At 35.7% G+C, this 27,070-nt stretch overlaps 1 protein-coding gene across 1 annotated transcript in view; it reads left to right on the top strand.

The window, feature by feature from the left end:
* The window catches only part of SOHLH2 (spermatogenesis and oogenesis specific basic helix-loop-helix 2), a gene marked incomplete at its 5' end in the record, with an annotated part of 88,586 nt that overhangs the window by 44,494 nt on the left and 17,022 nt on the right, over positions 1–27,070 (top strand). Inside the window, 4 exons of the mRNA XM_005882198.2 lie at positions 1,226–1,287; positions 1,367–1,471; positions 4,218–4,317; positions 6,579–6,689. Of these exons, the coding sequence (XP_005882260.1) occupies positions 1,226–1,287; positions 1,367–1,471; positions 4,218–4,317; positions 6,579–6,689 (378 nt within the window). The remainder of the gene's footprint in view (positions 1–1,225; positions 1,288–1,366; positions 1,472–4,217; positions 4,318–6,578; positions 6,690–27,070) is intronic.

The following is a 27,070-nucleotide window of genomic DNA, read 5'->3' on the forward strand; positions in this document are numbered from 1 at the left end:
AGGGTTATATCCTCTTGTTTTATCGATCCTTTTAATATTATGAAGTGGCCTTCCTTATCTCTTGTTATGGCCTTCACTTTGAGGTCTATTTTGTCAAATATAAGTATTGCTACCCTAGCTTTTTTTTCATTTCCATTTGCCTGAAAGATATTTTTCCATCCCTTCACTTTCAGTCTGTGTGAGTCTAAAAGGGTCATTCTTAAAATAGAATTCATTACAATTGGGATTTTGCTCACTTCATCCTTATTCTTTAAAATATTCCTCTTTACTTAAATTTCTTGTAAACTGGTGGTTAGACCCAGAATCTGGATAATATTTAGTCTCATTTTTTAAAAGCAAGAATAAAAGTGGCCCATCTTACATTCTACACATACCTGAGCAATCTTCTCAAAACTGTCAAGATCATAAAAAAAAAAAATCACAAAAGTGTCCCAATTTGGAGGAAACTAAGAAGACATGATAACTCAATACATGGGATCCTGGGCTAGGAAGAAAGGATTATAAGTAAAAACTAAGGATATTTGAACAAAATATGAACTTAAATTAATAATAATGTATCAATATTGTCTCATTAATTGTGAGAAATATGAATACTAACATAAAATGTTAGCAATACAGGAAATTGGATTTGGATCTGTGGGAACTCAATTATTTTCATATTTTTTCTCTAAGTATAAAATTATTCTAAAAATAAAGGTTTATTTCTTTAAAGTCATTCACTTTTCCCTTCCCCAGTTGTAAAGAACCACGCATCAGTGGTTGCCATGGATGTGAATTAGAAAAAGACTATTCTTATTAACAGAATGAATTCCTATTCAGAGAAGCCATGGGTTTGACTAAAGACTCAGAATTTGGATTTCCTTGCCCATTAAACTAGAGATCCTTAAGCATCTCTCATAAATAAAGCATTAAATGGAGTAAATATTATTTTTAGCAGAGTATCTCTTTCCCTTGTATTTTTCAAGTAACCTGCACTTATACTATACACCCTAGCTAGCAGCACACTTCAGACTTCTTTGTATGCAATTATATGAAATAAAAATACATTCCCTTTCCCTCACTGATTTGAGATGCTACTTTTACTAAATTTCAATATTAATGCCACCACTTTAAATTTTAAAGCAATAAAGAAAATCATTCTAGTTTGATTCCTAAGAGGCTAAATTATTGAATCCCAATTTTTTGAATGATGATTTTGCTTCACTTTGGTATTTTTTCCCCTCAGATTTTGCAGGAAGAAAAATATACGCTTGCTGTTTGTTCTTATAATCCCTGAAAATTTTAAAGGTATGTGCCTACTAGGTATATTATTTGTTTTTTCTCCAAATAGAAATCATAAATCAGTATTTAATACAAATATTCTTAGGTTGCCTTTCAGGGTACGGAGCTGATATTACTTTAATTGAACCACTGACTATGGAGAAACTTAGCATTGTGGTAAAATACTGGAAAACATATTTCTCAAATACTGGTGAGTGAAAAACAAATTTGCAAAGGTTTGAAAATGTCTAATTAAAATACCACAAAATTATATTCATATTTTTTAAAGTTGGTTTATCACTTGTGCCTTTTATTTGCTAAGAATTGACTATATGCTGTGTACTGTAAAGAATATGTAATCCTTGCCAATCATAGTCTGAAGAAAACAAGGTAAATAAATAAATAGAAACGTGTTCTCTACCTATGGAGAAAAGACTTGCCTCTTCCTGGGATTAAAATGTATTATACAGGACCAATATAGCATTGTGGTAGGCACAGGGGTTATTTATTGATAGTGAGATTGTTATTTTGGTTTTGGTAATCTAGCTGCTACATCATTTCTTAGTCATTAAAATTAAATTAATCATGCTGTGTCCTTATAAGATTGTCTAAAAGCCAGGGCCACTACCTTATATCATACTTTGTGCTTTGCAAAAAACATTTGCATATAAATTATTTTACTTCTGTAAGTTAATAGAGTGGTTATTATTTCTGTTTTAGAAATAGATAATATCAGTGCTTCAATTTGATCTAACATTTCTAAACCCTTCACTTCTATTGTATTATATAGTACTAGTGGCCAGGTGCATGAAATTCGTGCATGGGGGAGGGGGTGTTCCTCAGTCCAGCCTGCACCCTCTCCAATCTGGGGCCCCGTGAAGGATGTCCTACTGCCGGTTTACAGGGATCGGGCCTAAACCGGCAGTTGGACATCCCTCTTGCAATCCGGGACTGCTGGCTCCTAACCGCTCACCTGCCTGCCTGCCTGCCTGATTGCCCCTAACCACTCTGCCTGCCAGCCTGCTCGCCCACCAACTTCCCCCAGCCGCCGGCCTGCTTGCCCCCAAATGTCCCCCCTGCCAGCCTGCTTGCCCCCAACTGCCCCCCTGCTGGCCTGCTCACTCCAAACTTCTCCCCCACCCCTGCTGTCCTGATCACCTCCAACTGACCCCCACTGATGGCCTGCTTGCCCCCAACTGGCCCCCCTGCTGGTATGCTTACCCCCAATGGTCCTGCCCCCCACCAGCCTGATCACCCACAACTGCCCTCCCCTCTTGGCCTCTAAGTGCCTCTACCTTGGCCCCGCCACTGTGGCTTTGTCCAGAAGAACGTCCAGAAGGTCTCCTGAAAGGTCTCCCAGTCTAATTGGCATATTACCCTTTTATTAGTACAGATAGAGGCCTGGTGCACAGGTGGGGGTCAGCTGGTATGCCCTGAAGGGTGTCCCGGATCAGGGTAGAGGTTCCCTTGGGGAATGGGCGGCCTGGGTGAGGGGTCTGTGGTGGTTTGCAGGCCGGCCATGCCCCCATGGGGTGAGGGTCCCTGCTGGGGGTGCGTGGCCAGCCTGGGTGAGGAGCTGAGGGCTGTTTTCAAGCTGGCCACACCCCATTCAGGGTGGAGGTCCCCACTGGGGTGCCTGGCCAGCCTGGGTGAGGGGCTGATGGTTGTTTGCAGGCTGGCCATGGCCCCGGGCTACCCAGACTTCCAGACCCTCCTTGAGCGGAGGCCACAGCAGCTGGAAGCAGGTATCTAGGATTTATTTATCTTCTATAATTGAAACTTTGTAGCCTTGAGCGGAGTCCACAGCCAGCCAGGGCAGGCGGGAAGCTTGGCTTCCCCGATCGCCAGGGGCAACCCAAGCCTGTTCGCTCCAGCTCCGTGGCCGCTGCCATCTTGGTTGGGTTTATTTGCATACTTGCTCCTGATTGGCTTGTGGGCTTGGCTTGTGGGCGTGACTTGTGAGTGTAGCATAGGTATGGTCAATTTGCATGTTTCTCTTTTATTAGATAAGATATCACCAACATCTAAACACTTTAGAAATTAAATTAGCTTTAATTTGGCTTGTAAAAGGATATATTCCAATTTCTGAAATTAAATTCTACTGGAATTATTGCTGGTCAATGACTATTTATGGTTTTTCTAGGCCTGGGATACTAGCTGGGAAATCTTTTAAAATTAAGGTAATATTTTTCTTAAAATGAGTCTGACAGACTCAGATTATCATGTATAAGCTCATACTTCAGATGATATAAGATTTAATACACCCTTCTTTTTTAATGTTCTTTATTAATATTCAGGGAAGATTAGTGAGTCTGTTTTGTAACATTCCAGTGGCTCCCCACCACTACAGTTTCAGAGTTCTTCCTGGAATGGCTTATCGTAGTGAATGAAGATCTTTCTGCAGCCTATTCTTATATGATTCTCAGTATAAATAGAGCAGCTGCTCATCACCACCTGTCTAGCACCCTTTCTATTGGTCTTAACTACATCTGCTTCCAGTTTTCTCATCTTTGCTCTAAGAATGAGCAGTTGCAAAAACAAAGCAAAGCAAAACAAAACAAAAAACATAAAAAACACACACAATAAAAATATCAGATGCCATATTTTGATAATGTAGCTGCTTATTGAAGGCTCATACATATTTTCTATCTCTGCCATTCATCTATAAATAAAAACATAGTAAGTAAACTCAGTTGAATGTGTTTCAAACAAATGTATTTCTAAATTTCTAGAATCTGGTTGTAAGAGAATGTCCTGGGATAAATTATATGTAGTGCTTTGATTTTGCTTTCTAACCTGAGTGGATTCATGATTCATCGTTGAAGTTGATAAATTGCGTTCTGTTTTTAAAAATACTGCTTTGTAAAATCTATTGAGTAAAAAGTGACAACTGCTGTTGATTATGATGTGTATGTGTGATTTTAGAATTAAAGTGGTCCTCCTTTTAAAACTTCCAGTTAAGAATGAAAGTTTTATGAAGCCTGAACAATCTGGAATTCCCCGGCAGAAGTCCTGTAGTGAACAGCTGCGATGTTTTTCTACCGATCTATTTTCTTGGTTAGTTTTTTTCACTTTTTCAAAGTAGCAGTTTTTACTGTATACATTTTATTTAAAATTTATTGAGAACTTACTGTGCTGGGGATGATGCAAAAGATAGAAGAGGCTAGTGTATGGAGTAGGGATGCAATTTTTTTCTATATTTCAGAATCCTGAGCTAGGACTATAGGTACACATTACAGAGTATTCAGCTAAATATAAGGAACTATTTCATAACAATCATAGTTGACTATAGGGGAGCCAGGTGAATTATAAGGTAGTAAGTTCCCCATGATTGGATGTGTTAAAGTAGAGTCTGGATGATCACTAATCAAAACTAAATAACAGCAGTGGTGTTCAAACTTTTTTAAAACAGTAGAATCTTATCTTCAAACAAAAATTTTACATAAACCCCAATAATTAAACAAAGAAGAGCAGCCTCAGCTGTTATCCACTTACTAATCTCCCTGATGTCTTTTTTGAATTAATTAACCTATATGCCCAATTATTGAAAATAACACTTAAAAAGTTTTCTCTCTCTGCTTCTGTTCCTCCATCTGAGAGATATTAGAACTGGTATTCAAATCTGCAGTTTATAGGCAGTTTAACTGGTGCTTCTAATGCTAGCATTGTATTATGCTTATAAAAATTCAGTTTTTGTGAATTTTTTCCCTTCAATTTAAGTTGATTCTCCAGGAGGTTCATTCAAGCTAGGAAAAGCTGAGAAGTGAATTTTGATGTAGCCTTATAGCATAGGGCTACAAACAATGGACATACTTTCTGAGGACATGGGTGATGATGATGAAAGTTTTGAGTCAGTCACTTCCAGAATTTGTAGAACATGACCATCCACTCTTTGTAGAAATGTGGCCATTTACTATTTTGAACAAGGAAGAGACTTGGCAACCAATAAATGTGGTGAAGCCAAAGATGCCATCACTTAAGTAATGCAGAGATATCAACAGCTTTCTTGATCTTATTTAACATTTTAACCTCAAAGAAATTTACTGTATTAAACCTTATTTGGGATATAAGGTTGGGAAAGGTTTTGGAAGGCTTTGTGATTTTCTTACATTATTTGCAACTGCTTTTTGAGCCTCACTCATCTTGAATCTTTGTTCTTCCTAAGAATCCTACTACTAAAAATACAAGTAAATTTTCAAATCAAGTTATATCTCTTGGGATAAAGGAGCTAATATTAGTTTGTAAGTTTCTTAGGAAAATTTCATAAAAATCAATCAAATTAGTTAATTAAAATGCTTGAAGAAGTTCTAGAAAAATGGTAGAGCCAGAAAATGTCCATTAGTTGACAAATTTTTATTTTTCTATTATTATTTTTTCCTCATCTGAGGACATGCTTAGAGAGAGGAAAGAGGGGGGCAGAGAGAGAGAGAGAGAGAGAGAGAGAGAGATGTGAGAGAGAAACATTGATCTCTTGCCTTCTGTACATGCCCTGACTGGGGATCAAACCCGCAACCCAGGTATGTGCCCTGGCCAGGAATTGAACTGGCAACCTTTCAATGCACAGGACAATGCTCAACCAACTGAACCACTCTACCTGGGCAGTTGGAACCAGCCCTTGCTGATCATGTTGGAATAGTATATCTTGGCCCTCTAATCCATTTTTCTGTATTGATTAAGGTATTATATATGTGTCCTTAGGATCAAACCCGCAACCCAGGTATGTGCCCTGGCCAGGAATTGAACTGGCAACCTTTCAATGCACAGGACAATGCTCAACCAACTGAACCACTCTACCTGGGCAGTTGGAACCAGCCCTTGCTGATCATGTTGGAATAGTATATCTTGGCCCTCTAATCCATTTTTCTGTATTGATTAAGGTATTATATATGTGTCCTTATCCCCTCCCACTTAGACACCCACCCTCCCCTACCTTCCCTCTGAGGTTTGATGGTCTGATCAATGCAAACAGAGAAGCATTGTAATGCACCTTTAGATACAATTATATAATTTGGGATAGTTGTAATCAGTGAGGTCAGATTATTTTAATCCTGCTTGTATCTGTTATTCTTTATCTGTGTATTTTAGAATATTGATCAATCATTGAATTTATGATCTTGATAATAAATTCTTTTGAAATTTTGAAATAAAATATTCTGCACCAAATATGTAAGGTAACATGCTTTGATGTTTACTGCAATTTTGTATGAAGCAAGATATTTAGATAAACACCCTTTGATTAGTGTATTGGTGCTTATTATTTAATATTGCCTGAACAATTTTCCTCTTAAATATATAGTATGATTTTCTCTTGTTTCTAGCTCTGAGTCTCTAAGAAAGGACATTGGGCTTGAATTAAAGGCTCCATTTTCTGATTTTGAAACAAGCAAAAAGATTTCTGTTCTTCATTCAAGCAAGGAAAAGCTGAGAAGGTGAATTTTGATATAGCCCTTTTAGCATTATTCCCTTGTAGGATGAAATACTTTCATGAATTTTATAATTTTTTGTAATATTGTTAAAAGTCTATGTGAAACTAGCAAATCTGAAAACTAAATACAAACCACTCATTCATTCAGTTGGTCAATCAATAAGTAGTTATGAATATCTACTGTGTGCCATAATATGACTGGAGAACTCAGATAAAAAATAAATCCTTGCCTTCAAGGAGATCATAGTCTAGTGTTCAGACAGACTTCTATATAAGCAGCTATTAAATAGAACACTATGTTTTAACACATGCTATCATAGAGAGGAACACATAGGAAACACATAGGAAAGTTATGTATGACAGAATAAGGGGGCAAGAAGAGTTTTCTTGAGAAGATGAGAGCTAAATTGAGCTTTCAACCAAAAGTTACTATTAATTTGGTTTAGAAATAAGGGAGGACTTTTATGTGGGAGAGTATCAGGCACAGAGGCTGGTAGTATGAGACTATATAGTGAATTTATGAAACTGCAAGTATTTTCATATAGTTGACTATAATGACACAAGTGGAAAGAGCCAAGAGATTAGAGGTGTAGGTAAGGATTGGGTGTGTCATGTTAAGGAATTTGAAGTTAACCTGAGCTACTGGGGAGGCACTAAAGTATTTTAGCAAAGGAGTGGGGTGTATGATAAGATTTGTACCATAGGATGAATATTTTTTTGTGTGTTTTTTTAAAAAATATATTTTATTGATTTTTTACAGACAGGAAGGGAGAGGGATAGAGAGTTAGAAACATCGATGAGAGAGAAACATCGATCAGCTGCCTCCTGCATACCCCCCACTGGGGATGTGCCTGCAACCAAGGTACATGCCCTTGACTGGAATCGAGCCCGGGACCCTTGAGTCCGCAGGCCGACGCTCTATCCACTGAGCCAAACCGGTCAGGGCAGGATGAATATTTTACCAGGATGTTTGAGAGTGAATTAAGTCTGGAGGCCAGAAGAGTCTGTAATAAGAAATGGTATAATCCTGACTATGGTGTTAGAAATGGGATAGTGAGGAATAAGCCAACTTTAGATACATTAAGTTGGTAGAATCAATATGAACATGGTTGAAGGAAGAGTCAAGTGTAACTTTCAGGTAGATGGTGGAACCATTGACTGACTAGGAAGCACAGTGGAATGGCAGTCTGACTGTTGGAGGTGATTTTTTGCTTTTGCATTTAAACCTCTGGGTTTAAATGGAGGTAGCTGTGAAGTAAGGAGTTGGCCCTTAGCTTCTAGAGAAAGGTCTAGGCTAGAAATATAGACTTAAATTCTCAGGATACATACAACATCTATTTGAAGTGTGAATGTAGGATGGATGTGACTTTGAAAAGCATGTAGGAAGGAGACACAAAGAGAAGAGAACCTTGGGAAAAAGTTCAATATTTAAGGCATAGGCAGCCAAGAAGAGATCAAGGTAAGAAGAGTTACTAGGAAGATAAGAAGAAAAGCAAGAGGGAGAGGTATTGAGACCAGAGGAGGAGTTTCCTAAAGTATTGAGTGTTCAGGAATATCACATGACACAGAGTTCAAATAAGGTCAGAAGTGATAATTCACTATTTGTCCTGAGAAAAGAATTTCAAAGGCACATGGGTGAAGTTTAAACCTGATGGCAAGATTTCGTGAATTAAGGGGAATTCATACACCCTCAGTGAAGTGGAGGGTAGGTAGGCACTAAAGTACTGCCACAAGCCTCCTGTTAGTCCTCCATATATCTTCTTGGTTCAGGTAAAGAACAAAGAACCACTCAAACTATCCTACTCCAATTTTTAATTTTTCCCAGGCCTCATCCCAGCAAATTCTATTGGGGTTTCATGCCTTTTATCCAACTGGATTACCTTTCTAGTTGTTCCCAGACTAGTCCCTGTCCCTCTGTTTCATCCTGATTCTCATTGAGCATGTCCAAAAGTTCAATTACATCTCGTTTCTATTGTGCATGTGCCCAGCAGAGGAATTTCCTCCCCTCTCTCTGGTACTGGGCTTTTAGCACCCTGGCGAGGTTTTCTCATCCATTTCTAGTTCCCTAGAGTGTGTGAACTAGTACACCTAATGGAATGCTGTCCTGCTAGCTGCTTCAGCTTCCCAGTTTATTAAGATTTAGTTCCCTTTTGCTTTCTTCCTTATATTAATAACTAGCTACCTCCCTTATATCAATAACTAGCTACCTACACTGACAGCATGGTTAGGGAAGAAGCATCATTGCAGAAAGATGGAGAATGAAAGTTAGAGCATAGATGAAAGAGAAAATGAAAGGTGAATGGCATATAAAAGGAGATTTAGGGTAAAATGGGAAATTTGGAAAAGTCTGGGCCAGACTTTAATATATTTATATTCCAAAAGAAAATAGCTGGAAGAGAGAAAGAGGTCATGTTCTGGTTATCTAAGGCTACATAAAAAAAAAAAAAAGAAACCAGAATTTATTGGTTTGATACATGGTTTTATGGGTTAACAATTTGATCAAGGCTCAGCTAGGCAATTCTGCCTACATGACATTAACTGGGGTCACTTGTTAGTATTTAGCTTGTGGGTGGTCTAGTCAGAAGAGTCCAAGACATTACCAGGACCATCAACTGAAGCTTCTTCAGCAGCCCAGGGCTCCTAGAGAGATTGTTCCAAGAGAAATGAAGATGAAGCTGGACCAGTGCCATTTCTACCTATGCAATTGGTCAAAGCAGTCACAGAGCCAGATGTAAGGGAAGGGTATATAGATCCCACCTCTCAGTGGGAAGAATGCCTAAGAATTTTAATCCCCTATACTTAATAAGGGGGTTGATGATGGATTTAGCATTCATGAGGAGTCAGAAGGCTAAGGAACCAATTGGAAGAAATCTTTTCTATGGAGAATATAGGGAAGGAGCTAAAACTAAGTGTGGATAAAGATGAATCTTTGATGGGGGTTAGATTGAGCAAGTTTTGCCAAATGGCTTCATTATCTGCTAAAGATTAGTGGGAAGATGGTGGGGTTTTGAGCTTGATAAATTGGGCTGGGGGATGGGTTAGTCTATTCCAAAAGGCCTTCATTCACATGTCCTATGCCTTGGCCAAGTAAATAAAGACTTAAGCCTTGCTGGCCAGTGCTATCCTATAGAGTTCAATGATCTGCAGTGAAATGAGAAAAAACAGTGCAATGAGTATTTTTAAAATTATATAACTTATATTCCATGATTGTGTTTTCCATACTTTATTTGGTATTAAAATTGTTGTGATTTTAGTTAATGGTTACAACATAATGATATTGGGAGATAGTACCTTTTTTCATTATTTTTCATGTTCATATCTAATGTTGGCAATCCTTTATTGGTTCCTCTACAGTTCTGTGTTGTTTTTATTTTTTAATATTAATGGCTGGTGAAAACTAAAATTGGAGAACCATTCATTTAGTAAACTATAAACTGACATTTTGGGGGATGTCCACCCCTGTGGCATTATTTAAAGCAGGGGTCCTCAAACTTTTTAAACAGGGGGCCAGTTCACTGTCCCTTAGACTGTTGGAGGGCCGGACTATAGTTTAAAAAAAACTATGAACAAATTCCTATGCACACTGCACATATCTTATTTTGAAGTAAAAAAACAAAACGGGAACAAATACAATATTTGTATTTGCATGTGGCCCGCGGGCCGTAGTTTGAGGACCCCTGATTTAAAGGGCTAGAAATTTTTGTTTCTCTAAAAGAAAAGTTCTCTTTCCCTTTAGGAATTTGCTTAAGAGATACCAGAAAGTAAACAATCCATCCATGATTATTTTTTTTGCCTTTTCCTCCTCTTAACCCTTCTGATTATACCCGTGAATCTTCCAATAGATGTTTCTAGTCTATTCCCTTTCTTCTTCTCCTCCTCCCAATCAGCTGCTTTACATATGGTTTTGTCTTTTTTGTTTCATTTTGCTCTGTTTTAAATAGCGCAGGGTAGCATTATGTTTGCTAATGATAAGGAAGTAATAGCCCCAGTAAATAGTTTTGAATATTTGCATTTGGGAATTTCTTTTTAAAACATTTCTAACATTTTTGTTTCCTTTCAGAACCACTTAATAAAAATTAGCTACCTAATTCTAATATTCTTGGTGAAATCCCTTTAATTATAAGTTTTAAAAACATAAATATTTATGTCTATCTTGGTAAGGTACATGCTTTTCAAAGTGATGCCATTATTTTGTTTGTGTGGCCATAAGTCCAAGTGATGGTGGCTTAATAATTTTAGGATGTCTACTCACTTGAAAAGAAGTGAAAATGAGCTGTGTGATAGTTTCTCACAAACAAAGGTTTTTCCAGGATTGGTCAAGTCTTAGAAATTTAAGGAAGATAGAACAAGAAATTTTCAGAGAGTCCTAAGTTATATGTTGCCAAGAAACCCTTCTCTCTGAGTTCTTGAGACATATTTGTACATATGAGAGACCCAAGGACTTAGTTTAGACCAAGCTTTACTTTCAGATCTCTTTCAGACTCTTGAAATCACTGTTAACTGGGGAAGACTGAAATCAGATTTGTTCTTTTCCTGACTTATGTGAATTAGGTCATAACCAAGCTAACTTCTGTGGTAGATGACAACATCAAAACACATCCCTTGATCTGTTGTTGCCTATTGCAGCTTCCATACACAAAGGAAAAAGAAAAAGATAGGGACAGGTGGAACCCTTGCAGCCTGTTATCCTACTTTTCTGAGGCAATGATAATGTTCTTCAAAAACTTTCATAAATAGTTTCTCTTAATTCTTTTCTTCTGTTTTTTTGTTTGTTAGTTTTTTAAAAAAATTGTGGCATTATTAACATACAATGAAATTAACATATAATGAAATATAAGTGTATAGTTTTTCTTTACCTTTGGTTGTGTTCATTCTTTGTCCAATTTTTTTATTGGGGTTTTCTGCCTTTTTTTTCTTATTGACTTTTATAAGTTCATTATGTATTCTGGTTACTAGCACTTTGAGAAATATTTATATTACAAATATCTTCTCTCAGACCATGTGTTGACATATACATATTTTTAGCTAATACATAAGACTTGAATGAAATTCTGGTCACAAGAGGGCACTTTGGGTTATGCCCAAAAGGATGAAATTTTGCTTATGTATTTCACAGTGCATATTCCCCAGCCCTGCCCTAGTCTCAAGTTCCTAACGTAGATGTTAGAACCAGAAAGATTTGAGAAGCAATGAACAAGGTTAGATTCATAATATTTGCTAATACCCTTCATAGTCTTTGGAATATTAGAGAATTTAGGATAGTTACATTTAATAGGCATTATAATATTAAATTAGTGTTTGTAAGAGGTAGGTTGCATGTGTTTGAGTGTATGGTTTGTTGAGTTTTGTAGAGATGGTTTGTTATTCATAAGAGGAGAGGTACACTATGGCACTCAAGATATGAAGTACCCTCTCCTCTTGGGAACTGTGAGTAACCAACTATGTTTTTAATGGAAGTCATCTTCTGATCTGTTGGTCACACCATATAATACAACCTACATTTTAAACCACTTTGCACTTTCTCCTGGTCTATTCTTTACCACCTACAAGAGGCAACCACTGTTCTGACTTCTATCACCATGTATTTGGTTTGTTTGTTCTAGAATTTCATATAAATAGAATCATTAAAATATACACCTATGTCTGGCTACTTTCATCCAGCAAATGTGAGATTCATTAATGTGTATGTATCAGTAGTTTGTTCCTTCTTATTGTTGAGCATTTCATTATGTCAACATATCATATTGTGGTTATTTATTCTCTGGGTTTTTGTCTAATGCTGTGAATAATCCTTTTATATATGTTCTGTGAACGTAGATTTCCATTTCTCTTAACTACATACCAGGTACATAGAAATTAAATTGCATGTCATAGGGATGGATGTATGTTTCTGTTTATAGAAGACTTCCAAGGCAATTTTCAAAAGAGTAACACCATTGGCACTCCCACCAGCAATTTTGAATGCCAATTGTACCATGTCCTGTCAAATATTTGGTATTATTTGTCTTTTTCATCTTCCTTCTTTTAGTGGTTTTGGAATATGATCTAATTGTGATTTTAAATTTGAATTTCCATGATGACACCTTTTTATGTGCTTTTGGCCATTTGTGTATCTTATTTTATGGAAAGTCTATTCAAGTGTTTTGCTCATCAAAAAGTATTTGGTTACTTGTGTCTTTTTTCTTTTGTTTAACTGAGTTCGAGGAGCTCTTTAATTTTCTGGATTTAAATCCATTGTCAGACTGTCCCTAAAAATCATGGAAAAATATCTTCTGGACAGAGGTCTTAAAAATGGCAGCAGAGTAAAGGGACGCTACACTGACATTCTTCCGGGACCAAACTGGAAATACAACTAAAATATAGTACAGAAAAACCACTCTGAAAAATCAACTGAAGACTAGTTAATAGGATCCTGATATCCAAAGATGGAAAGTGGAGACTGCATAGAGACTGGTAGGAAGTGTGGAGTCACAAAAGGGCTGGCTGGGCTCCCATAGACAGCAGCTGAAGGTGCAGAGGGATATCTCAGTGGCGAGGGTTCCCACTGAGAACTCTGGGGTCTAAATCCCAAGCTAGACTCCCCAGTCCAGAGCACCAGAACTGAGAAAGATGCCCATGTAACACCATGCTGTGAAAAGCAGCAGGGTGGCTGGCTGCCAGAGATGGCTGGAAATGCAGATACCATCTTAAGGGGCCAACACACAAAATTTCGTGTGCAGCCACTCACTTTGGGCTCTGACAAAGGGATGGCAGAGTGGACTAGAGCTGTGTGAGGATTGGGGGCCCAGGGGTTGGAGCTTGGAGCATAGCCACTCAGGTTTCTATGCTGAGTCATTCCCTCAAGCTGTAGAGGGCATCTTTCTCCGTGGACTTTTTTTCCCACAGTTTGCCCACCCTGTTGGAAGACCTCTAATCTCACCCTGTGGTCAATAGCCTGAGGCAAATCGAGACTGAATGTCAATTGGATTGCAGGCAGAGGAGGATCTCTGGAGGCTTTGAGTCTTTGCATGATCTCCTTCTGGGCCTGGAACTAGTAAAAACAGAGTCTGGTGCACATCTTGGTCCTTTTCAAAAGCACCCAGCCCCAGCAGAGGGAGCCACAACCTGTTGATTGCTGTTAGCTCCAAACAGGGTGCCTAGGGCCGGCCAGTCAGAAACAAGATAGTGTCTGACATTATCATGCACTAGAGATTGGGAGTCATAGCAGATCTACCTAATACATAACAAAAATCCAAACAGGCAACCAAAATGGGGAGACAAAAGAATCAACTTCCAAGTGAAAGAACAAGAGAATTCTTCAGAAGAAGAGATAAATGAAATTGATATAAGAAATTTATCAGATGTAGATTTCAGAATAATGATGGCAAAGATGCTCAACAGCATGAGAAAAGACAAACTATACAAAAAGACCAGTCAGAACTAAGAGTGACATAGCAATAATAAAGAACACATTGGAAGGAATACATAGCAGATTAGGGGAAGCCGAGGATTGGATCAGTGAATTAGGGTAGGAAAAATCAATCAGAGAGCAACAACAACAAAAAACAATTATAACACAAGAAGACAGTTTAAGGGAGCTGAGGGCCAACATGAAATGTAACAATATTTGCATAATACGAGTGTCAGAAGGAGAAGAAAGTGATCAAGGTATGGAGAATGTGTTTAAAAAAATAATGACAGAAAACTGCTGAAGGAAGAAGTCATACAAGTCCTGGAGGCATAGAGAGTCCTAAGCAAGAAGAACCCAAACAGGCACATGCCCAGGGACATAATAATTAAAATTCCAAAAATTAAAGACAAAGAATCTTAAAGGCAACAAGAGAAAAGCAATCTGTTACCTACAAAGGAACTTCCATAAGGCTTTCAGCTGATTTCTTATCAGAAACTCAACAGGTCAGAAGGGAATGACATGAAGTACTCAAGGTAATGAAAAGCAAGAATCAGAAACTAAGATTATTATAGCCCGCAAGGCTATCATTTAAAAAAATAGATGGTGAAATAAAGAGCTTCCCAGAAAAAAAAAAAGGCTAAAAGAGTTTATCATCACCAAACCAACACTGCAAGAAATACTAAAGGGCCTGCAATAATGAGAAGAAGAAATAGAGAAAAATAGGCATAAAGAATTAAAATGGCAATAAATAAGTACCTAACAATAATAAACTTATATGTAAATAGATTAAATGCTCCAACCAAAAGACATAGGGTTGCTGAATGGATACAAATACATGATTCAATTATATGCTATCTACGAGAGACCCACCTCAGGACAAAAGACTCACATAGGATGAGAGTAAAGGGATGGAAAAAATTTCCCATGCAAATAGAAACAAAAAAAGGTGGGGTAACAATACTCATATCTGACAAAATACACTTCAAAATGAAGGCCTCACAAAAGACAATGAAAGACACTATATAATATTAAAGGGATTGATCCAATAGGAGGATATAACCCTGGTAAACAGATATACACCCAGAATAGGAGCACCTAAACATATAAAAATCTTTGGAGGAATTTAAGGGAGAGGTCAACAGCAATAGAGTCATAGTAGAGGACTTCGACACCCCGTTGACTTCCACACAAAAACTTAGTAAGGAAACAGTGACTCTAAATGACACACTGGATCAGATGGATTTAATTGAAATTTATAGAAAATTTCTCCCCAAAGCAGAATATATATTCTTCTCAAGTGTACATGGATCATTCAGAAAGATAGAAAACATGTTAGGACACAAAATAAGTCTCTACATGTTCAAGAAGATTGAAATCATATCAAGCATCTTCTCAGACTACTATGGAATGAAATTAGAAATCAACTATAGTAAAAAACTTGAAAACATTCAAACACATAGAGGCTAAATAGCATGTTATTTAACAATGAATGGGTTACCAATAAGATCAAGAAAGAAATTAAAAACTTCCTGGAAACAAATGAAAATGAACAAACAACAATCCAAAATCTCTGGGACACTGCAAAAGCAGTCCTGAAAGGGAAGTTTATAGCACTACAGGCCTACCTCAAAAACCAAGAAAAAGTAATAATAAACTATTTAACCTTACAACTTAAAGAATTAGAAAGACAACAACAAGAAAAGTCCAGAGTAAGCAGAAAGAAGGAAATAATAAAGATCAGAGTGGAAATAAATGACATAGAGGCAAAAAATAAAACAATAGAAAAGATCAAAGAATCCAAGAGCCGGTACTTTGAAAAGATATACAACATTGATGAACCATTAGTCAGACTCATCAAGAAACAGAGAAGACACAAATAAATAAAATCAGAAATGAAAGCAGAAAAGTAACAACTGACACCACAGAAATACAAAGGATTGTAAGAAAATACTATGAACAAATATATACCAACAAGCTCAGGAATGTGGATTAAATGGACAAGTTCCTAGAAAAATACATCTTTCAGAAATGGAATTAGGAAGAATCAGAAAACCGGAGGAGGCCAATAACAACTGATAAAATAGAAGCAGTAATCAGAAAACTCGCAGCAAACAAAAGCCCTGTACTGGACAGCTTCACAGGAGAGTTTTACAAATATTCAAAGAAGAATTACCACATTTCCTCCTGAAACTATTCCAAAAAATGCAAGAGGAAGGAACATGTCTAAGCTCTTTTTATGAGGCCAGCATTATCCTAATTCTAAAATCAGATAAAGATATTACAAAGAAAGAAAACTATAACTAGTATCCCTGATGAACAAACATGCTAAAATTCTCAACAAAATATTAGCAAATCAGATCCAGGGATATATTAGAAAAATCATACACCATGACCAAGTGGGATTTACTTCAGGGATACAAGGCTGGTACAATATTTGCAAATCAATAAATATGATACATCACATAATCAAATTGAAATTTGATTATAAAAAATCACATGATCATTTCAATAGACACAGAAAAAGCATGTGACAATCCAACATCCATTTTTCACCACTCTTATTCAACATAGTACTGGAAGTCCCAGCCACAGATATCAGACAAGAAGAAATAAAAGCCAACCAAATTGGAAAGGAGGAAGTAAAACTCTCATTATTTGCAGACGACATGATATTAGACATAGAAAAACCTTAAAGACTCCACCAAAAAACTACAAGATGACATAAATGAATTTGGCAATGTAGCAGGATGCAATATTAACACCCAGAAATTGATGGCATATATATACATCATTAATGAATCATCAGAAAGAGAAACTAATACAATTCCTGTACTATTGCCACAAAAATATTAAGATACTTAGGAATAAACATAAACAAGGAGGTAAAAGACTTGTACATTGAAAAACTACTGGACGTTGAAAGAAGATATACACAAGTGGAAGAATATACCGTGTTCATGGATTAATAGAAGTAACATCATTAAAATGTCCATACTACCCAAAGCAATCTACAGGTTCAATTCAATACCTATTAATATACCAACAGCATATTTCACAGATCCAGAAGAAATACTCCAAAAATTTATATGAAAGCAAGATCACAAATAGCCAATCTTGAGAAAGAAGAACAAAATTGGAGGGATCACAATGCCAGATATCAAGATATAATACAAAGCCACTGTAAACGAAACAGCCTGGTACTGGCACAGGAACAGGCATGTAGATCAATGGAACAGAACAGAAACCCCAGAAATTGACCCAAGCCACTACAGTCAATTAATAGTTGACAAAGGAGGCAAGAGCATACAATGGAGTCAGGACAGTGTCTTAAATAAAAGGTGTTGGGAAAATTTGACAGATACATGCCAAAAAAAAAATAAAAATGAAACTAGCCCACAAACTTATACCATACACAAAAATAAACTCAAAATGGGTAAAATACTTAGATGTATTTTGTGAAACCATAAAAATCCTAGAAGAAACAATAGGCAGCAAAATCTCAGACATCTCTCATTACAGTATATTTACACATACATGTCCTAGGGCAAAGGAAACTAAGGAGAAAATAAATAGGTCTACATTAAAATAAAAAGCTTCTGCACAGCAAAAGAAACCATCAACAAAATGAAAAGGTAGCCCACTGTACGGGAGAATGTATTTGGCAATTATACATCTGATAAAGTGTTAATATCCAAAATATATAAGGAAGTAATACTACTTAACAAAAGGAAGAGAAAAAAGCCAATTACAAAATCGGCAAAGGACCTAAATAGACACTTCTCCAAAGTGTACATACAGATGGCCAAGAGATATATGAAAAAATGCTCAAAGTCACTGCTCATCAGGGAGATGCAAATTAAAATGACACTGTGGTATAACCTCACACCTGTCAGAATAGTTACCATCAATAAATCAACAAATGACAAGTGCTGGCGAGGATGTGGAGAAAAGGGAACCCAAGTACACTGCTGGTGGGAATGCAGACTGGTGCAGCCATTATAAAAAAACAGTATGGAATTTTATCTCAAAAAATTAAATATGGAACTGCCATTTGACCCAGTGATTCCACTTCTAGGAATATATCGTAGGAAACCGAAACACCAATCAGAAATAATGTATGCATTCCTATGTTCATAGCAGCACAATTTACAATAGCTATATTTGGGAAACAGGCAAGAGGCTATCAGTAGGTGAGTGGATTAAAAAGCTATTGTTCATTTACAGCATGAAATACTATGAAGCAGTAAAAAAGAGGGATCTCTTATGGTTTGAGACAGCATGGAGGGCCCTGGAGAGTATTATGCTAAGGGAAATAAACCAGTCAAAGAAAGACAAATATCACATGATTTCACTCATATGTGGAATCTAATGAACAAAATAAACTGATGAACAAAATAGATCCAAAGGCATAGAAGCTTAGAATAGACTGCAGAATCTCAGAGGGACGGTGGGGGAGGGTTGGTAGGTGGTAAGAGATCAATCAAAGAACTTGTATGCATGTATGTGTAACCCATGGACACAAACAATAGGTTGGTGAAGGCCTGGGGCAGGGTTTGGGGTGGGCTAGAAAGGGTCAAAGGGGGAAAAAAGAAAACATGTAATACTTTCAACAGTAAAGATTTAATTTTAAAAAATTAAAAATAAATTATTTGTCACATTTATGTGTTGAACTATTTTCTTCCAGTCTGTGGCTCACAATTTATTTTTGTAACTTATTTTGATGAGCAGAAGTTTTTAAAAAATTTTTTATTAAGTCTAATTTACCAATATTTTACAATATGTATCATGCCTTTCCTATCCTATATTAGAAATTGTTGTCTACCACCAAGTTGTGATGATAGATATATTCCTGTGTTGTCTATAAGAAGCTTTATAGTTTAGCCTTTATGAATATTTTAATCATCTTAAATCAATTTATATATGTGGCATAAAGTAAGTTTGCAGGTGGATTTTTTTTCAGATGGATATTTTCAAGATTTTGTTGAAAATACTTTCCATTCTCTAGTGCAGGGATCCTCAAACTACGGCCCGTGGGCCACATGCAAATACAAATATTGTATTTGTTCCCGTTTTGTTTTTTTTACTTCAAAATAAGATATGTGCAGTGTGCATAGGAATTTGTTCATAGTTTTTTTTTAAACTATAGTCCGGCCCTCCAACGGTCTGAGGGACAGTGAACTGGCCCCCTGTTTAAAAAGTTTGAGGACCCCTGCTCTAGTGAATTACTTTGGTACTTTCATAAAATCAATTTTTATATAATTATTAGTGTATTTCTGGATTCCCTATTTTATTCCACTGATCTATTTATGTCTTTTTTATTCTGATATTATACTATTATGATTATTATAGCTTTACAGTTAAGTCTTGAAATCAGATAAATTATTCTACCTTACCTTGGTACTTCATTTTCAAATTGTCTTGGATATTAAAGGCCCACTGCTGGCATGACTCAGTGGTTGGGGATCAACCCCTAAGCCAGGAGGTCATGGCTCAATTCCCACTAAGGACACATGCCTGGGTTTCAGGCTCTATCCCAAGTGGGGATGTGTAGGAGGCAGCCGAACAATAATTCTCTCTCATCATTGAAATTTTTTTTTATCTCTCCCACTCTTCTTAACTCTCTGAAATCAATAAAAGTATATTAAAATAATACAATTGAATGAATTACTCATGATTTTTTAAAAAAAACCATACATATATATGGAATACTTACGTTGTATCAAGCATTTTTTTAAAATTTTATCTTTATATGTTGAAAGTATTACAGATGTCTCCTCCTTTTTTCCCCATTGGCCCCATATATCTCTCACCCCCACATTCCAGGCCTTCACCAAACTACTGTCTGTGTCCATGGGATATGCATATATGCATATAAATTACCCAGTTAATCTTTCCCCAATCACCCCACTACCTCAGTCTTCTTTCTGATATTTGTCAGTCTGTTCCATGCTTCTATGTCTCTGCACCTATTTTGTTCATCAGTTTATTTTGTTCATTAGATCCCACATCTGAGTGAGATCATATGATACTTGTCTTTCTCTAATTTAGCATGATACTCTTGAGATCCCTCCATGCTGTCTCAAAGGGTAAGATATCCTTCTTTTTTTACAGCTGCATGGTGTAAATGTCCCACAGCTTTTTTATCCATTCATCTACTGATGGGTACTTGGGATGTTTCCAAATCTTAGCTATTATAAATAACACTGCTATGAACATAGGGGTGCATGTATTCTTTCTGATTGGTGTTTGGGGTTTTTAAGATATATTCCAGGAAGTGGGATCGCTGGGTCAAACGGAAGTTCCATTTTTTATTTTTTGAGGAAACCTAATACTGTTTTCCATAGTGGCTACACTAATCTACATTCCCACCAGCAGTGTACTAGGATTCCCTTTTCTCCACATCCTTGCTAGCCGTTACTGTTTGTTGATTTGTTCATGATAGCCATTCTGACAGTTGTGAGGAGATATCTCATTGTGGTTTTAATTTGCATTTCTCTGATGATTAGTGACTTTGAGCATGTTTTCATATGTCTCTTGGCCATTTGTATGTCCTCTTTGGAGAAATGTCTTTTCAGGTCTTCTGCCCATTTTTAAATTGGATTGTTTGTTTTCCTTTTGTTTAGGTGTTTGAATACTTTATATATTTTGGAGATTAACCCCTTATCAGATGTATCATTGGCAAATATATTCTCCTGTAGAGTAGGTTCCCTTTTCATTTTGATGGTGGTTTTTTTTTTGGTGTGCAGAAGCTTTCTATTTTGATGTAGTTCCATTTGTTTATTTTCTCCTTAGTTTCCTTTGCCTTAGGTGATGTATCCGTAAACATATTGCTATGTGAGATGTCTGAGATTTTACGGCCTATGTTCTCCTCTAAGATTTTTATGGTTTCATGCCTTACATTTAAGTCTTTTATCCATCTTGAGTTTATTATTGTGTATGGTATAAGTTGGTGATCTAGTTTCATCTTTTTCCATGTGTGTGACCAGTTTTCCCAGCACCATTTGTTGAAGAGTCTATCTTTACTCTATTGTATGTTCTTGCCTCCTTTGTCAAATATTAATTGAATGTAATGGTGTGGGTCAATTTTTGAGGTTTCTGTTCTGATCCATTGATCTATATGCCTATTATTGTGCCAATACCAGGCTATTTTGATTACAGTGGCTTTGTAGTATACTTTTATACTTGGTATTGTGATCCCTGCAACTTTGTTCTTCTTTCTCAAGATGGCTGCAGCTATTTGGCGTCTTTTATTGTTCCATATAAATTTTGGGGGTATTTGTTCTAGCTCTCTGAAGTGTTCCATTGGTATTTTAATAGGGATTGCATTGAATCTGTAGATTGCTTTGGGTAGTATGGATATTTTAATAATGTTAATTCTTCTAATCCATGATCATGGTATGAGCTTCCATTTATTTGTATCTTCCTCTATTTCTTTTTCAATGTCCTATAGTTTTCCAAGTACAGGTCTTTTACCTCCTTGGTTAAGTTTATTCCTAAGTATCTTATTTTGTTGTTGTTACAATGGTAAATGGGATTTGTTTTTTTAGTTTCTCTTTCTGAGAGGTCATTCTTGGTATATATAAAAATGCCATCAATTTCTGGGTGTTGATTTTATATCCTGCTACCTTGAGGAATTCATTTATTAAGTCTAGTAGTTTCCTGATGGAGTCTTTAGCGTTTTCTCTGTACAATATCATGTCATCTGTAAATAATGACAGTATTACTTTCTCCTTTCCAATTTGGATGCCTTTTATCTCTTCTTATTGTCTGATTGCTGTGGCTAGGACTGCCAGTACTATGTTGAATAAATGGTGAAAGCGGATATCTTTGTCTTGTTCCTGTTCTTAAGGGAAGTGCTTTTAGTTTTTGCCCACTGAGTCTGACGTTCACTGTAGGTTTGTCATATATGACCTTTACTATGTTGAGGACTGACCCTACTATTCCCACTTTACTGAGATTTTTTATTTAAAAAAGTCTGCTGGATTTTGTGGAATGATATTTTTGCGTCTATTTATAGGATCATGTGATTTTTGTCTTTCAGTGTTTATGTGATGTATCACATTTATTGATTTGCAAATATTGTACCAGCCTTGTATCACTGGAATAAATCCCACTTGGTCATGGTGTATGATTTTTAAAATATATTGCTGGATCCAATTTGCTAATATTTTGTTGAGGATTCTAGCATCTTTGTTCATCAGGGATATTGGCCTGTAATTTTCTTTCTTTGTAATGTTTTTATCTGGTTTTGGAACTAGGGTAATGCTGGCTTCATAAAAAGAGCCTGGAAGTATTCCTTACTCTTGAATTTTTTGGAATAGTTTGAGGAGCATAGGTGTTAGTTCTTCTGTGAATCTTTGGTAAAATTCACCTGTAAATTCATCTGGTCCAGGACTTTTGTTTGCTGGGAATTTAAATTACTGCTTCAATTTCATTTGTTGTTATTGGCCTACTCAGGTTTTCTGATTCTCCCTGATTGATTTTGGAAGATTGTATGTTTCTAGGAATTTGCCCAGTTTTCCCAGGTTGTCCAGTTTGTTGTTCATGGTATTTGCTTACAATCCTTTGTCTTTCTGTGGTGTCTGTTGTTATGTAGCCTCTTTCATTTCTGATTTTATTTATTTGAATCCTCTCTCTTTGTTTCTCAATGAGTCTGGCTAGCATTTCATCAATCTTGTTTATCTTTTCAAAGAAACATTTCTTGCTGTCTGTGTGAGCCTGGCCAGCCCTTTTGTGTCTCTACACTTCTTACCTGTCTCTATGAGGTCTCCACTTTCCATCCTTGGTTATCAGGATTCTCTCCAGCTAGTCTTTATGTGGCTTATTTTTATATCTTTCTTTTCTCTCATCCTCATGTTCATGTTTTCTCCACCTTGTTGAATTTTGACTAGGATTGTATTAAATAAATAGATTAGTTTGGGGCATAATTGATATTGAATAATATTCTTACTGTTCATCTTTCCATTTATTGAAGGTTTTCTTTTTTTCAGCAATGTTTTATAGTGTGTTTATTCCTGAGTGTTTTGTATATTTTTAAATTTTTCATTGCAGACAGTCTTGTTTTTCATTTGTATTTCCAAATTTTCATTACTAGCATGTAGAATTAAATTTATTTTGTATGTTGGTCTAGTATCATTTGACTTTGCTATATCTATTCATCTCTTCTAGTTATTTTTTTTATTGATTCCTTAGGATTGATACATTATTATATCTTCTGTGAATCAAACAGTTTACATCTTCCTTTCCAATCTTTGTGGCTTTTATTTCTATTTTTTGCCTCACTGGTCTGTCTAGGTCCACCAGTAAAATTTTTGAGTTAGAAGTGATGCAAGTAGACATCTTTACCTTGTTTTTCATCTTAGAGCGAAATTGTTAAATCTTTTACTATTACGTGGGACATAGCTATAAGTAGTATACATGCCTTTTATTACCTTAAGAAAGTTTTCTTCTCTTCATAGTTTAAGTTTTTTTGTCAGTATGTTTTTTGTACTTATTAAGATGACTATATGATTTTCTTCTTCTGTTAATGTAGTGATTACATTGATATTTAAAAATGCTATACCCAATTTGTCTTGATATATTATCCTTTTAAAAAAATCCTCACATGAGGATATGTTTTTCTTTTCATTGATGAGAGAGAGAGAGAGAGAGAGAGAGAGAGAGAGAGAGAGAGAGGGAGGCATCTATGTGACAGAGAAACATCCAACTGGGGATCAAATCCATAATCTGGCTATATTCCCTGACAGGAAATCAAACCCTGTGCATGGGATAGATCTCTAACCACTGAAAAACACCAGCCAGGCCTATCTTTTCTTTTAATTGCTGGTTTAGATTTGGTAATATTTTGTTAACAGTTTGTGTATGTGAATGAGGGTATTGGTCTGTAGTTTTCCTATAATGTCTTTATTGAGTTTTGGTACCAAGGAAATGCTGACCTCATAAAATGAAATAAAATGTTTTATTTTTTTCTCTTATTTTCTGAATGAGTTTGAGTGGGATTGATATGTTGAATAGAATTAAATAATGAAGTCATTTAGACTTGGAAGGTTTTAATTACAAACTCCATTTCTTTAATGATTACAAGACTAGGTTTCTTATGTTTTACCTGTATTCATTTGGTTTAGTTTATGTCTTTCAATAAATTTTTTCCATTTAATCTATTGTCAAGTTTATTGAAACAAACACTTTTTGTTCATAGTACTCTCTTATCATTTTAATGTTTGTTGGTTTTTAATGATACTCCCTCTTTCATCCCTGGTATAGATAATATGTATTTTCTCTCTTTTTACTTGCTTAGTCTAGCAAGGTGTTTATCAGTTTTACCAGATTTTTATTTATTGATTTTTCTATATTATTTGCCCATTTTATATTTCATTGATTTTCACTCTTTATCATTTCCTTTTTTCCATACTTTGGTCTTTTTAAATATCTTCTTAGGTAAAAATTTAGATTATTGATTTTAACCTTTACTTCTTTTCAAATGTAAGCATGTAAAACCATATGTTTAACTTTATAAAAGTCTCTTAGCAGTGCTTTACCTGCAGATCATAAATTGTGACATATTTTCATTATCATACAGTTCAAAATATTTTTCTCATATTCCTTATTTTTTTATCAATTATTATTTATAAGTGTGTAACTTAATTTCCAAATGTTTGTAGATTTCCCAGGTGTTGCCTTATAATTTGATTACAGTTGTCATCTGAGAAAATACTCTGTAAGGTTTCTAATTTTTTATATTTTCTGAGACTTGTTTTATGGCTCAAAACATGGTCTTTCTTGATGAATATTCCATGTGTACTTGAAAGATGTACTGCTGTTTTGGGGTAGAGTGTTCTATAAATATTAATACATTCTGTATCCTTATTGATTTTATGAGGGTTAAAATCTTCAGTGATGACTATAAATTGGTCTGTTTTTCACTTTATTCCTGTAGCTTTTGCTTCACGTATTTTGACACTCTGTTGGAAGGTGCCTGTCTTCTTTTGAATTGACCATTGATTATTAGGAAATGATAAATGGTAATTTATCTATGCCAATACTTCCTGTCATAAAGTCTACTTTGATATTAATAGATCTTTCTTGTGATTAATGTTTGCATGATTTTCTTATAATGTTTATATGCATGTACACCAGTATTTAAGAGTATCTCTAGTAATTAGCATGTAATTTAATCTTGTTTTTCTTTTTTATTTGCTTATTCTGACAATCTCTTCTGTTTGATTGAAGTGTTTAGTTTCTTTACATGTAATATAATTACTGTTAGGCTTGATTTTAGGTCCATGATATTTCTATTTGTTTTCATTTAGTCTAATCTGTTGGCTTTTTAGCTAAAACTTGTTTTTTAGTGGTTGTTCTAGAGTTATAACATGCATCCTTAATTTATCATAGTTTACCTTGAATTGACATTATGACACTTAATATACAGTAGTATTTCTATGTACTCTGTCCTATTTTTGTTATTGTCATATATCTTATTTTTACATATGTTATCAATATCATATTGTCATTATTTTTGCTTTAAATTATATTTCCATCAGGCATTGTTTCCCAACAGCAAATAGAAAAATAAAGACATTTTTAGTTAAAAGACAACTTAGAAATTTTGACACTAGCAGACCTATAGGGTTAGAAACCTAAAAGAAATTCTTTAGGCTAAAGAGAAATGCTAAAAAAATGGAAACTTGGATCTTCAGGAAGGATTGAGTAGCATCAAAAATGATAAATATATGAGTAAATATTAGAAAAGATACATTTTCCTCTTTATTTAAATGCTTCAAATTTTTTATTAGGTAGACTTGGTATACAATATTATATTGGTTTCACATGTATAATATAGAGATTTGACATTTATATACCTTACAATATACTTACACACTAAGTCTACTTAGTAACCATCTGTCACCATGCGAAATTATTACAATATTATTGACTATTTTCTCCTTCACCTTTTTCATCCATCCCCTACCCCCTCACCCCTCTGGCAATCATAAGTTTAATCACTCTTTCAATGAGTCTATTTTTGTTTTGTTTGTTCATTTATTTTGTTTTATTAGATTCTACATGTAAGTGAAACCATTTGTTTTCCACTGTCTGACTTATTTCACTCAGCATCATACTCTCTAGGTTCATCCATCTTGTCACAAATGGAAAGATTTCATTAGTTTTTTATTTCATTAGTTTTTTATTTCATTATCTTTTTGAATTAGTGTCTTCATTTTTTTCAAGTAAATACCCAGATGTGGATTTGCTGGGTGGTATGTTAGATCTATTTTTAGTTTTCTGAGGCATCTCTATACAATTTTTTCTAGTGGCTCTACCAATTTGTAACAGTGCACAAAGGTTTCCTTTTCTCCACATTCTTGTCAGCACATGTTATTTTTACTTTTTGATAATTGCCATGCTGACTGCTGTCAGGTGGTTTTGATTTTCAGTTCTCTGATGATTAGTGTTGTTGAGCATCTTTTCATGTGTCTGTTGGCCATCTGTATGCCTTCTTTGGATAAATGCTGTGAGAAATTAAAGAAAACCTAAATCTTGTGTTATATCATAATTGTGAATTAAAAGACTCATTATTGTAAAGATGTCAGTTCTCACTAAATTGGAATGTAACTATTTGAATCATCCTATCTAATAATAGACAAACATGGTAATTGACCATACCTCTGCTACACTTCCCATTGGCTAATCAGCAGGATATGCAAATTAACTGCCAACAAAGATGGTGGCCGGCAGCCACGCAGCTGAAGCGAACATGAGGCTTGCTTGCTCCAGTGATGGAGGAAGCCAAGGTTCCCCGCCTGCCGTGGCCCAGCTCTGAGCTCCGGAAGCAACAATGTTTCAATTATAGAAGCTAAACAAACCCCAGATACCTGCTTTCAGCCAGCCACGGCCTCAGAGCTGGAGCAAGCAGGACAGCAACAATGTTTCAATTATAGAAGTCAAACAAACCCCAGATACCTGCTTTCAGCCAGCCACGGCCTCAGAGCTGGAGC

This window comes from Myotis brandtii, unplaced genomic scaffold, assembly GCF_000412655.1.
Source record: "Myotis brandtii unplaced genomic scaffold, ASM41265v1 scaffold7, whole genome shotgun sequence".
In the NCBI taxonomy this organism is placed as follows: domain Eukaryota; kingdom Metazoa; phylum Chordata; class Mammalia; order Chiroptera; family Vespertilionidae; genus Myotis; species Myotis brandtii.